At 36.7% G+C, this 14742-nt stretch overlaps 3 protein-coding genes across 3 annotated transcripts; all 3 read left to right on the forward strand.

The window, feature by feature from the left end:
- On the forward strand, positions 7 to 1106 carry LOC104787150. The gene is made up of 3 exons (XM_010512678.1): positions 7 to 317; positions 424 to 560; positions 710 to 1106. The coding sequence occupies exons 1-3, from the start codon at positions 23 to 25 to the stop codon at positions 812 to 814; spliced, it is 537 nt and encodes a 178-aa protein (XP_010510980.1). The 5' UTR covers positions 7 to 22; the 3' UTR covers positions 815 to 1106.
- LOC104787151 (RNA-binding protein CP31B, chloroplastic-like) lies at positions 1834 to 2869 on the forward strand. Its single transcript, XM_010512679.2, has 2 exons — positions 1834 to 2347; positions 2437 to 2869. Exons 1-2 carry the CDS (start codon positions 1904 to 1906, stop codon positions 2764 to 2766), a joined length of 774 nt encoding a protein of 257 aa, XP_010510981.1. The 5' UTR covers positions 1834 to 1903; the 3' UTR covers positions 2767 to 2869.
- On the forward strand, positions 9958 to 12784 carry LOC104787152 (DEAD-box ATP-dependent RNA helicase 22). Its single transcript, XM_010512680.2, has 8 exons — positions 9958 to 10410; positions 10525 to 10812; positions 10911 to 11024; positions 11116 to 11591; positions 11780 to 12080; positions 12170 to 12322; positions 12456 to 12507; positions 12587 to 12784. Exons 1-8 carry the CDS (start codon positions 10090 to 10092, stop codon positions 12634 to 12636), a joined length of 1755 nt encoding a protein of 584 aa, XP_010510982.1. The 5' UTR covers positions 9958 to 10089; the 3' UTR covers positions 12637 to 12784.

The following is a 14742-nucleotide window of genomic DNA, read 5'->3' on the forward strand; positions in this document are numbered from 1 at the left end:
GTTTTTGTGTGTGGAAGAAGAGATGGGGAATTGTCAAGCGGTTGATGCGGCAGCGTTGGTTCTACAACATCCTGACGGCAAGATCGATAGATATTACGGTCCTATATCCGTTAGTGAAGTCATGCGTATGTATCCTGGTCACTACGTTTCTCTTATCATCCCTTTGCCGGAGACAAGTATACCGGCAACGACGACACCGGCGAAGACAGATGATAAGAGTGCTGAGAGAAGGGTTGTGAGGTTCACGCGCGTGAAACTTCTCCGACCAACTGAGAATCTTGTACTTGGTCATGCTTATCGTCTCATCACTTCACAAGGTTTGTGTTTTTTTTTTTTTAATTGTTTTTCTCCTTTTTTAGCTTTTGTTTGTTTGTGTTCTTGTAATGAGTTTCTGATTTGTTTCATACTTTCATATGTTTCCAGAGGTTATGAAGGTTTTGAGAGCCAAGAAGTACGCAAAGACAAAGAAGCATCAGAGTGAAACGACGACTAGAGAGAAGAAGAAGCCATCACTAGAGAAGAAGATTGATGAAGAATCCGATAACAAGAATCAGAATCTGGTACGTCATCTTTTAACTCGCATATAATCAAGATTTAATCGAAGTTAAAAGTAATTAGATATGGGTTTTGGATAATATCAATTATTTAATTTTAGCAACAATTAAAATAATTAATGGGTTTGAGTTTTTTATCTTATTTTTTATAATAGGATTCGAAAGATGAGAAGCAACGTTCAGTGTTAACGAGTTCAGCATCGTCGAAATCAAAAACATGGAGGCCATCATTGCAGAGCATCTCTGAAGCTACGAGTTGATGTTTGGTTCTTTACGTGAGGGACAAGAAACGTAGTCTCTGTGTGAGATCAATCAAATCAGAAGATGGAATCTGAAAAAAGAAAGAGATATAAACTTTATCGAAATAAACTCTTCTCTTATGTTCCATTCTGGTTATTATTACATAGGAGATGAAAATTTTATAGATTAAGATGTAAAAAGAACTCTGCAGAGATTAAGAACTTAGTCCCTTTTTTTGTCCTGTCGTCAATGTATATATAAGTTCTCCATATGAAGAAATCAATCTGAAAAGAAAAAAAGATTGTGAAAACATATGTTTTGTTTTTGGTGTTTACAATTTATTATGTCTTAGGCATTAATGGTTTACACAAGTTCTTAGAAGAAGAAAAAACATTAGTTAAATGAGTTAAAAAAAACATTTGATTTAGATGTATGTGTCTATGTGAGGTATAAATGGGTTGTAAGAATTGCATTGAGTTGGATTGATCATTGGTAGGTACACATCCTTTCAAGCATTTATGAGAAAAGGTTATTTAAGAAAAAATAACCAAATTTCTTTGGAATTTACTGACTTATTTTCTTATACAGCTAAATTAGACTTTTTCAAAATTTGTAAATTCCTTTGAATTGAAAGCAAACTGAATTAAATAGGTTTTTCATAACTTTCATAATTTTTTTTTATGTAGCAGCCAAAAAGGAGGAGCATTTTGCATCAAACCCAAACCAAACTAAATCTTGAACCGATATTTTATAAACCGAACAATTTTAGAATATAAACCGATATTTTAGATTGTAAGAAAATATCTATTTTGGCGAACACAAAAAAAAAAAAAAATATCTGATTTCTTTTTTTGCCAACTGATATGAAAATATCTGATTAATAATCTTTTTTACTACTTTCATTTGTTTTTTCTCCAAAAATTACAAAACCAAAAGACCGGATAATCTAGACTAAACCAATCAATTACCAAGAGGTAGATTACAGAACCAATCAATTGTAAGGATGTTATGATATGATAGGCCAATCACTATTTTGGCCTTATCCAGAATCTTTTTGTGGACAGACTCTGTCTTAGGCCAATCTCTGTTTCTCTCTGTCCAGAGGGAAAATGGCAGCATCAACGGTACCACTTCCTTGCTTCAAACTCCATCATCAGCCCTATCTCCTCCATGGCTGCAACTACTCATCTAACCAAACACTCCTCAGATTCAACTTTTCATCTCCAAAACCTCTATACATCTCTAGCTCCCGGCGATTCAGAGTCCTGCCAGAGACCATCACCGCCAAATTAGAAGAGGAAGTGAAGGAGGGGGAGAAGGACACAACTGGTGATCTTGATCCTCCTGTAGCCATTAACACTAAGCTCTACTTTGGGAACTTGCCTTACAATGTTGACAGTTCAACTCTGGCTCAAATCATTCAAGATTTCGCTAACCCAGAGCTTGTTGAGGTTCTTTACAACAGAGACACAGGACAGAGTCGTGGATTCGCCTTTGTAACGATGAGCAATGTCGAAGATTGTAACGTCATCATCGATAACCTCGATGGAACTGTAAGTTTTTTTCTTGCAAGCTTTTACAAAACACATCACAAAGGCAAAAAACACATTTTGGTTGATGTTTGTTGGGTTGTCTTTCTCAGGAGTATCTTGGTCGGGCTTTGAAGGTGAACTTTGCTGACAAACCAAAGCCTAACAAAGAACCTCTGTATCCAGAGACAGAGCATAAGCTGTTTGTTGGTAACTTGTCGTGGACTGTTACTTCTGAGTCATTAGCTGGAGCGTTTAGAGAGTGTGGAGAAGTGGTCGGGGCTAGAGTTGTGTATGATGGAGATACAGGAAGATCACGGGGTTATGGCTTTGTATGCTACTCTTCCAAAGCAGAAATGGATGCTGCGCTCGAATCGCTTGACGGATTTGAGCTGGAGGGTCGCGAGATTCGAGTGAACCTGGCTCAAGGGAAGAAATTTTGATATCATACAACAACATTGTGGAATCATTTTGAGTTTTATACATTAGCGTTATGTTAAAACTAAACCAAATTAACTCAATTTCAATAAATTTTTATGCTTGTAAGGTGTTGGTTATAAGTTATAACTATTCAGTACTAATCTAATCTGTGAGGAAGTCTGAGAGACACACAATGCATAATTTTAACTTATGTGTCTTAGCTAGAATATAAAACATTAGGAGGAATCAATGTATTGATCTTGTACTAGAGATTTCTCTGCACAAAGAGACTCGGAAATTGTACCCCGAGAGCTCTTTTACCAAACTAGCTTCACTGAATGAATGAATTAGCTCATTACGTTCATTTGACAGTTTCGGCCCTTGTCAAGGATGGTCTTCATAGTGTAAGCTTAAAAACTTGAGTCTCATAACTCTCTCCATTCAAGTAAGCAAATCGTCCTTACAAAACCATTGCTATACCAAACTGATGCCTTTGATGAGAATCAGACGCATGAATGTTCTGAGAGGTCTTAACCAAGACTAGAGGAAAAAAGTTAACCTGTCAGACAACCGTGCGACCAACACTGGAAAGGAAGACCTAACCGGGTACCGAATGGCCTACAGCGCAGAAAATCCCGAAAGAGACACAGCCGTCAATCACACTCAAAGTCGCACACCGGCTGGCATCAGAACAACAGTAACCACCATGGAGAGGAAGATCTAACCGGGTGGTGAATCGTCTACAGCACTGAGAATCCCGAAGGAGACACAGCCGTCAATCACACTCAAGTCGCATGGTTATACGTCATCATCCAGGTTTAAGGGCCTGTCTTCTCGGAAACCAAGGACACAGAGGTACGAGCCTATAGAACAGATCTTAGGTCGTAACCATCAATGATCTCTAGCGATATATAAACAACAAAACTTATCCCTCACGTTGTCGATGTGGGACAAAGAAACGAATCACACCTTTTTTATAAACAGAGCCTAAAAAGTAAAAACGCGTTGTCAAAAAAAAAAAAACAGAGCTTAAAACGTCGTCGTTTCATTATCCAAAAACTAAGAAGATGTATTTATTATTTTATTTTTTTGAACTAAGAGGATGTATTGAATTAATAATTTTAGAGGATTTGGTAGGATTTAGATTTGGAGTGATTTGAGTGAAATTTCAGGATACTTTAGTTGATTTGTTAGTATTCTTTTTTTTTTCTTTCTCTTTTAAAGAGAAATGATCGTGATTTGGTGAGATTTACATTTAAACTTTCATAAGATTTTGGGATATTCTGTGTGCTACACCACAAAATAATGATTTTTTTCTTCTTCTTATGTTTTATATAGTTTACAAATTAAAATGTGCTTATTTTTTTGGTTGAACTTTATTGGATAAAATATTTTTTAGATTTGTTTTGTTTGATAGATTAATACAATAAAACCTATAAATTAGTACTCTTTAAATTAATACTCGCTATAAATTAATAAAATTTTCCGTTCCTGAGTTAGACCGATGTAGAAAATAGCACAATTCGACAAAACAATAAGATAATAATTTTATTTTGGAAATCCTATCTAAAAAATATGGTCCCATTAGTATCATAAATTAATAATGATATAAATTATATATATGTCAAAAAAATTTTAGTGAAATATGATTCTATTGTTATTTGCCTATTCTTGAATTTGCTTTCTTGTTGGAGCTCATCTCCAATCTTTCTCATTGTATCAAAAATTTTTGGTGTTATTTTCTCAAATCGCATCCAAAAATTGTGGAAAGTGTTAGATGTGATAATTGCTTTCTTATGTGTAGGTTCTAGAGGTACCATAATAATTTCTTCGATTTCATCATCACAATGGAGGATATTAGCAACAATTTCTTATAAACTCTGAACTTCTGAACATTTATCATTTTCACCTAAATAATTAATCTAGTATACTAATGATATCTATCATATTACGATAGCCAATATTGTAAATTAAGAAAATTATATAAAAATGTGAATAATAACAAAAATATTTATTTTTAAAAAGAAGTTTTGTAAAACTATGAAAATGAAGATATCTCCTTATAAATTAATATTTTTTTAAATTACGATAACTATCGATAAATTAAAACTTTTATAAATTAATAAAATTTCATGGTCTCGGCTTTATTAATTTATAGAGGTTTTACTGTATAGAGTTATATGGTAGGTTAGTGCATTTTTGTTTGTTTGATGTATAAACAAATTAAATATTTTTGAATTTATCAAATAAAATTAGTTGTTTAAAAATAAGAAGATGAACTATGGTTACAAATTTATAATTTAAAAATTTGAATATTTTTGGATTATGGTTAACAAAATTCTGCAAATACATTCACACTCAAACATGAACCATCATAGTAAAACAATCAAATTCAGTATTCTGTCTATATTAAATTGCATCAAGCCGTCAACAGATATACACCCCAATGATCCAAACTGAAGAAGTTAAATTATAATTGCCTTAGAAACACCTGTTATTCCCGTTACACCCGAGTAAAAGTGGTGTCATTAGTTATAATGAAACTCAAACAGGAGAAGCAACATAACAATTTTTTGAAATTTGCATTGCTTGTTACGGAAACATTGCAGAAACCAAACTAGAACGTTGATACATGGACTCAAAGCCTCAAACTGAAAACCTGCAACATTGATAAGGAAAGACTGCAACTCATTAAAAACTTATAACTCATGAAACCTGCAAGTCAACATCCATCTTCGTTATCCACAATATAATGGAAAGAATGTAATGCTTCATATTCTCAAAGAAAACCTTGCAGCTTAGATATTCAACCCTAAAATTCTCATTAGCTGGAGCGTTTAGAGAGTGTGGAGATGTGGTTGGGGCTAGAGTTGTGTATGATGGAGATACAGGAAGATCACAGGGTTATGGCTTTGTTATGAGAGGTCTTAACCAACCCTAGAATTAGACAAAAGTAAAACAATCGACAACACAAAAAAGTTAACCTGTCAGACAACCGTGTTAACCGAGTGGTGAAATGTCAACAGCGCAGAGAATCCCGAAGGAGACACAGCCGTCGTCAGTCAGACTCAATCACCCCGGAGAGGAAGACCTAACCCGGTGGCGTATCGCCTACAGAACAGAGAATCCCGAAGGAGACACAGCCGTCAATCAAACTCAAGTCACACAGCTATATGTCATCATCCAGGTGACCATCAATGATCTCTAGCGATATATAAACAACAAGACTTATCCCTCACGTTGTCGATGTGGGACAAAGAAACGAATCAAACCTTTTTTATAAACAGAGCCTAAAAACGTGTTGTCAAAAACAAACAAGAAAAACAGAGCTTAAAACATTGTCGTTTCATTACTCCATGAACTAATTGCACATCACGTCGTCGTTCCTTACTTAGTGAACTAATGAAACACCTTGAAGTTGGTCATCGCCTTGTTTATCTGAGCATGTGCATCTCCACTTGCAAAACGTGTTATGCTGAAGAAAATCCCCTTAAGCTCTTCTCTCACTGCACACGGAAATTGGTTCTCTGATGACACATCCACCTTCAAAACAAACATCTCTAACAGATTGCAACTTAAGAACAGTGACCTGACCTGACCTGCATGTTTCACGACAACAACTCTCTCAGTCACTGTCCTATCAATTGTTCGAGTTGATAACACTGCAGGTATAAGATTCTCTCCAATGTCGTTTAAACTATTGAATTTTGGAGACTCCTGAAGATATTAATTCTGCGCCATCTCCACTCATAGTCATACTTCCCCCCGTTATAGCTATCTTGTCCGCAAGATAGTAAGCATCCCATCCTATATTGCTTCTTTGCGCATCTTTGTTTTTCATCTTCACAATGCTAGTACGTAGCTTCAGCTTTTCACTCTTTTCACAAAGGGTGATCCATTCTTGATTGTGGAAGAAGGAGAAGGTATGATCTTGCCAATTGACACAGGTCTCTCCCAGTTTTGAGAGCCCAACAACAAATCAGTCCCATTCGTAGACAAGTCTAGTGTTAGAAAATCCTCAATGATTTCAACTCCTTGAACCCACCACAAACGAATCTCGAAACATGTCCCTATGCTTTGTATGATGAAATCATTAGCTGGAGCTTTTAGAGAGTGTGGAGATGTGGTTGGTGTTAGAGTTGTGTATGATGGAGAAACCGGAAGGTCACGGGGATATTGCTTTGTATGCTACTCTTCCAAAGCAGAAATGGATGCTGCACTTGAATCGCTTGACGGATTTGAGCTGGAGGGTCGGGAGATTCGAGTGAACCTGGCTCAAGGCAAGAAATTTTGATATCATACAACAACATTGTGGAATCATTCTGAGTTTTATTATACATTAGAGAATGTTTAAACTGAACTAATTAACTCAAATTCAATTGATTTGTATGCTTGTAAGGTGTTGGTTATAACTAGTGTCTAGTCAGTACTAATCCAATCTGTGAGGAAATCTCAGAGCCAGAAATCTTAAATTTAACTTATCTGTCTTAGCCAGAAAATATAACATTTGAATGAATCAAAGCATTGATTTTGTTCCTTCTCTGGATAACAAGAAACGTCAAGAAGATCTCCTATAGACTTGTCTGCAGACATGTATAAGAATCACAAAGAGGCTCGAAAATTGTACCCCAAAAGCTCCTTTACCAACCACTAGTGGTGCCAACCAAACTAGCTTCATTGAATGAATTTGCTCCTTACATGCCTTTTTGAAGGTAGGTTTTCATAGTGTAAGCTTACAAACTTGAGTCTCATAACTCTCTCCATTCAAGTAAGTAAATCGTCCTTACAAAACCATTGCTATACCAAACTGATGCCTTTGACGAGAATCAGACACATGAATGTTCTGAGAGGTCTCAACAACCCTAGAATTAGACAAAAGTAAAACAAACGAAAACACTCTAATCCAATAAGTTTAAGGGACAAAAAAGTTAGCCTGTCAGGCAACCTCGCACTCAAAGTCTCACCGGCTGGCACCAGAAAACCGACCGACCAGCCCAGAGAGGAAGATCTAACCGGTTGGCGAGTCATCGTTTACAGCACCGAGAATCCCGAAGGAGACACAGCCGACAATGACAGTGAAGTCGCACGGCTATATGTCATCATCCAGGTGACCATCAATGATCTCTAACGATATATAAACAACAAAACTTATCCCTGACGTTGTCGATGTGGGACAAAGAAACGAATCAAACCGTTTTTATAAACAGAGCCTAAAAACGTAAAAAACGCATTGTCAAAAAAGAAAAACAAAACAGAGCTTAAAACGTAGGCGTTTCATTACTCCATGACAAGCTAAAATACGTGACCAGCGCTATTTCATCTGCAACTTTACATATCAACAAGGACCAAAAGACAAAGATGGTTACGTCTTGACTTATTCGCTGTTTTCTCCCCAGCCTTTAAAGGTTTTCGAGAAAAAATTTGACAATCTGAATAATGTAATCGAGAGCATAAGATGTGAAATTACTAATTAGTAGCTCGTGATGCTATGAAAAACCCTAAAAGAAGAATCGGAGATCGATGTTGTTGGTTGTTCTTTCCAACGATCTGTAGCCACTGGAGAAATCTCGTCATACATCATGTAAATGTTACTGGTTCGTTTTTCATCAATTGATATAAAGCATGTGTGAGTCAGAGTCGCCATTGATTTTCATCAATTAAGTGTTTGGCGGAAGACTTGTTTTTGGTTCCGGCTTACATATTTTTAGGTTTAGCGTTTTAAAAGTGCTACCATATAATCTTATTTTTGAAATTTTATCAAAGATAACACTTACAGAAACTTTGCTATGCTTTTCTGCTATCAATACTTATATATTTCTTGTAGCATGTGAAATCACTCGAAATAACATCTCTAGAAGTGTGACTTTTCAGTCATATATTTTCAACTAGAAAACTATAAAAAGTCTCCTCACTTCAAACTAAATTTTAGTTATTGTATTTTGGAAAATAATTTTTAATTTTTTTGGTTTATAAATTTTCCATTATTTAATTTTAGTTATTGTATTGTATTTAGTTTCTACACGACAAAACAATGATTTTTTCTTCTTATGTTTGATATAGTTTACAACTTAAAATGTGCTTATTTTTTTGGTTGAACTCTATTGGATAAAATATTTTTTTTTAGATTTGTTTTGTTTCATAGAGTAATATGGTAGGTTAGTGCATTTTTGTTTGTTTTTTAATGTATAACCAAATGAAATATTTTTGAATTTATCAAATAAAATTAGTTGTTTAAAAATAAGAAGATGAACTATGGTTACAATTGTTTAGAAACACCTCTTATTCCCGTTTCACCCAAGAAAAAGTGGTGTCATTTATATAATGAAACTCTCAAATTGGAGAAGCAACATAAGAATTTTTTTTTTTTTTAATTACACCAGACAAATTTGTTTTGCTTGTTACTGAAACATTGCAGAAACCAAACTGGAACGTTGATACATGGACTCAAAGCCTCAAACTGAAAACCTGCAACTACTCAAATTAAAGTGTCAATCATTGATAAGAAAAGACTGCAAGTCATTAAAAACTTACAACTCATGAAACCTGCAAGTCAACATCCATCTTCATTATCCACAATATAATGGAAAGAGTGTAATGCATCATATTCTCAAAGAAAACCTTGCAGCTTAGATATTCAACCCAAAAATTCTCATTAGCTGGAGCGTTTAGAGAGTGTGGAGATGTGGTTGGGGCTAGAGTTGTGTGTGATGGAGATACAGGAAGATCACGGGGTTATGGCTTTGTTCTGAGAGGTCTTAACCAACCCTAGAATTAGACTAAAGTAAAACAATCGACAACACAAAAAACTTAACCTGTCAGACAACCGTGTTAGCGCAGAGAATCCTGAAGGAGACACAGCCGTCGTCAGTCAGACTCAAGTCACCCCGGAGAGGAAGACCTGACCGGGTGGCGTATCGGTAGACCGAGAATCCCGAAGGAGACACAGCCGTCAGTCACACTCAAGTCACACAGCTATATGTCATCATCCAGGTGACTATCAATGATCTCTAGCGATATATAAATAAAAAAACTTATCCCTCACGTTGTCGATGTGGGACAAAGAAACGAATCAAACCTTTTTTATAAACAGAGCCTAAAAACGTATTGTCAAAAACAAACAAGAAAAGCAGAGCTTAAAACGTTGTCGTTTCATTTCTCCATGAACTAATTGCACAACACGTCGTCGTTTTCTAACTTAAGAGACTGAAACAGAGGTTTCTTCTCTCTGAATCTCATTTTGCTTAAACCCTAAAACCCTTTTGGATTAGGTTTCTTCTCCAATCTTATCCGCCGTGATAAAATCGAATTGCTTTTTCTTTTCATGAAGTTTTGAATTTTGAAGTCCGATGATTCTCTCACGCTCTGTCTCCGTGCTTCACTTATACGGAGTCTCTTCTTCAGCACCGTCGAAGCTCTTATCCCAAAAGTTCAGAGTCTCGTTTGCCCTCGCGTATGGTTCATCTGTATCTTTCCGTTTGAGCTCTCCGAATCGATCTGATGGGAAATGGGTTCGTGGGTTTGCTTCTACCACCGAAGCAGAAGTAGAGAAAAAGGGTAATGATACGTTCTTCGCTGACCAAACCGTTTCTTGGAAGTCTCTTGGGTTATCAGATAAAGTCTCTGTAGCTCTTCAAGATTCTGGGTTCGGTAGACCATCTCTTACTCAGGTAAAGTTTTCAAATTTAGTTGAAATCCAAAAGAGAATCACTTGCTGATTGTTAATTTTGCTGTGTTGTCTAAAGTTTTTAGGATTGTGGTTCTGAAATGTTTTTATCTGCTAGGCTGTTTGCATACCGTCGATATTGTCAGGGAAAGATGTTATTGTTGCAGCAGAAACTGGTAGTGGTAAAACACATGGATATCTTGCTCCAATAATTGATCGGTTAACAAACACCGTTCTTATTTCTGAGAATACAAATGGAGAGGAAAGGCCGTTTCCGCTTAAGAACCTCTCTCTTATTCTGTGTCCAAATGTGATGCTGTGTGAACAAGTTGTTCGGATGGTTAATGGTCTTATTGGTGAAGATGGTAATCCACTTCTCAGAGTTGAAGCCGTTTGCGGGTCTCAGGTAACACGTAACAATTTCTTGTATTGATTGATGTGAGCTCTGTTGTTCCTTTGTAACTGTTTATGTATAGCTGAATATGGAAGTTGTATTTGCTGCAGGGTTGGCCAGATAGACTGCCTGATATAATTGTTTCAACACCTGCTGCTCTTCTGAATAATATTGAGCCGAAAAGAAATAGGCGTCTGGAGTTTCTTCGATCTGTCAAATATGTGGTATGGCTTTTTTGGTTTGAGTCGTATTGTATTGTGTTCTGTGTAATTTTGGAATTGCAGATCTCCTTTTGAATGTTTGAATCACTTGCAGGTCTTTGATGAAGCTGATATGCTTCTATGTGGAAGCTTCCAGAATCAGATTATCCGTCTGATTAATATGCTGCGTTTTGATGAGAAACAAGTGTCTCGTTTGGCTACATCCAATATTGGCAAACCAATGGAGATTGATGCCGTGGTACCCCAAATTGATCTAGTAAATGAGGATGATGCTGAATTCGATGACGGGTCTATTTCTGAGGAAGAGGATGAAGAAGAAGAAGAAGAAGAAGACGAAGTGGAGTATCTTGATGATACAGCACAAATGCTTAGTGTTGAAGGTGAAGCTGGGTCAGATGTCAAAAAGGGTTGGAGAAGAGTGAGAAAGATCTATAGCCGTAGCAAGCAGTATATCTTCATTGCAGCCACACTGCCAGTTAATGGGAAGAAGACTGCTGGCGGTATTTTGAAACATATGTTTCAAGATGCTGTTTGGGTTAGCGGAAACTTTCTTCACCGAAACAGTCCAAGGTGAAAAGTTCTCTCACTTTTATCTTCGTTGTAGTACTGTGCATCTCTCACCCCTTTTAATAGTTTACTACGTCACATAATATGTTCATAAGAAATTTGCAATCTGCTTCTCTTGATTAATTAATTACTTAGTAGTAGTTTGTACGATAATCAAACTAAGATTTAGTTATTTTCTTCCTATGTTGCAGACTAAAGCAAAAATGGGTTGAAGTCACAATAGACTCACAGGTTGATGCTCTTATAGAGGCTGTAAGAAACAACGACAACACTGAGAGGACGATGGTGTTTGCAAACACGGTAGAAGCGGTTGAAGCAGTGGCTGATATATTGGAGAAAGCTAGTATCCAGTGTTATCGTTATCACAAAAACCATAAGCTTGACGAACGTGCTAATATATTAGCTGACTTCAGAGAAACCGGCAGTGTCTTTGTTTGCACTGATGCCGCTGCCCGTGGAGTTGATGTTCCTAACGTCTCACACGTTATTCAGGTTGCTTTTCGAATTCTAACTAACACCCTTTTTCAAAGTGTATTCAGCTCTCTAAAACCAGAATGAAAATTCTTTGGGGTTGGTTGCAGGCGGATTTTGCTAGTTCTGCAGTTGATTTCCTTCACAGGATAGGTCGAACAGCTAGAGCTGGGCAATATGGAACAGTGACCAGTCTATACACCGAGGCTAACCGTGATTTAGTAGAAGCAATCCGTGAAGCAGTGAAGATGGGTCAGCCAGTGGTATAAATAAATTCTTTCAAACTATCTCAATTCAGTAGAATCCTTTGCATACTCAAAGCACAATATTAGCTCATGAACATTGGCATATACATACCTTGTGATCATTCATTCTTGTGTTATATGAAATGTCCAGGAAACTGCATTCAGCAGGAAAAGAGGGTTTAGGAACAAGGTTAAGAAGAGAGGTAAATAAACTAAGAATCCATAGATGCAATAATACAATGAGAAAGATAGTGAGAAGCTAACTGTGTTTTAATGTTTCAGCTTTTCTGAAAGCTGGAGAAGCAGAGGAGCCTCAAGCTGTGAGATTTTAAAACGTTCTCTTTTTTTTTTTTGTTTCTTCTCTCTCAAAATTCCATAGGCGTTGTTGTATATAGTACTGCGGATCACACTATTTGTTGTTTTGTGGGTTGTACTGTACCTGATAACGATCTCTTCTATACCAAGCTCTTTTTCTTGCCTTTTTTTCAAGATAGTCTATACTGTTTAACATTGACACCATAAAGATAGATTTGTATATATATATATATATATGTATAGCCGAACCAAACCTAGCCGGTTAGTAGGCTTATATTTAATTATACCACAAGTTAGTGAAATTGTTTCTGGTTAAAAAAGACGGGAATCCACATTGGTTGGTTTGACATTATATAAGGATATGGGCTTGCACACGAATTGGTTAACGAGGTAGAATATAGCCCAACTTGCTCAGCCTTAAGAGCTCATGCAAGGAAGCTTTGCGTAGCACCAAAAGTTAAGCACTTTTTTTTTTCTTTTTTTCTTTGACAAATTGCATCTGGTTCTGTTCCTGACAATTTAGCTCATCCAAGTGTTTTGTGTGACATCATGTGTAAAAGATGTGATTCTGTGGTAGAGACAATTAATCATACCTTCTTTTAGTGTTTTCGTTCACGTCAAGCTTGGGAGTTGTCAACGGTTATGATTTTATCAAGGGAATTTCTTTATGAATCGATGTATTCAAATTTGGATTTCATTTTCTGGAGGGAAGATTCTTAATCCGAAGATAAAGATAACTATCTTCAGTTACCTTGGATCTTATGATCGCTCTGGAAAACTAGGAATAATTTTTTTTTCAAGGTACACATTTAGAGCCAAACGATATTATTAATAAGGCTTTATGTAAAAAAATATTATGGGAGGAGGCACAACTCCAACCAGGGGAGTCATTGGGTAATATCGGTTTGGATTCCAGGGCTTTTCAGGGTAAGGTATCTCATTGTTAGATTAATGGCTGCTGGAAAGCTTCAGACGTCAATTCAGGTTTGGGCTGGTGGTGTCGTAACAACGAGGATCAGACTTTACTATTGGAGTAAAATGTCTTCAAAGAATGAAACGACCCGACCCATTTTTTAAAAAAATAATAATAAACGAGTGGTCCATACTCACTAACAATATAACCACATTCAAACCAAACATCAGAAATAATAAAACATTAAACCAATGAATTAAATAACCAAAACGAATAAATCTATAACAAAAACCAAGTCATAGAACAATGAACCAGCAACCTAAACAATCGTTCTAGACCAATACATTCCATTCTAGCAACCTAACATCAACATAAATCAAATCAACCGAGTCTCTAGAACATCCTCCTCTTCATCGTCTTGATTCCACGATCACACTTTGCCTTTACCGGCAACACAAACACAAATTGAGATGCAAGAATATTGTCACTAACACTCAGTGAGGTAATCCTCCCATCTACTGAGCTATATACAGAAACAAATGAGAATCCAATGTCAAATAAACAATAAACAAACACAAATAAACCAGGAAAACAAGTAACAGCCGCCTGCTGAAAGGGTTGGTGTTGACCGACACCGCCTCCTGGTGTCGAAAGACACCCCTCCTCAACCCGGAAACCCTAGCACCAACACTCGTGAAGTTTCTGTACTGTCAACTCCTTGGTGTCGACCAACACCCACCTGGTGTCGATTGACATCTACTCTGCAGACACGTTCTGTTCGAAACCGAAGCTTTGTTCATCGCCTTACACCGTCTCCAAATCGTCCAAAACTCACCTAAAAGCCATAAAAAGCCATGGGAACCACGATCCAACCAAAAGCATGCAAGGAAACAACCAAATAAAACCATAAAATATGAAAACAAAGGAATCTCAGGCTTAGATCAGCCATGATCATGCACTCACCTCTTCTAACAGAAAATTCTAACAACATCTTTGAAGAGGGTTCTAGAACCATGCCAAATATGTCAAGAAGAAAAGTATAGAGCACACTCCTAGCAAGCTTGCCACACGATCCTAGTCTTAGATCTCTCAAGAACAGCTAGAAAACTCCAACAGTCTCCCAAACTCTCAATAACTTCTCTTTTCTCTCTAAATCTCTCTGGAAACTACAATGAGCGGCCACTGAAACCCTCAAGTCGACTTCCCCCCA

This window comes from Camelina sativa, chromosome 5 (genome assembly GCF_000633955.1).
Source record: "Camelina sativa cultivar DH55 chromosome 5, Cs, whole genome shotgun sequence".
Taxonomy (NCBI): domain Eukaryota; kingdom Viridiplantae; phylum Streptophyta; class Magnoliopsida; order Brassicales; family Brassicaceae; genus Camelina; species Camelina sativa.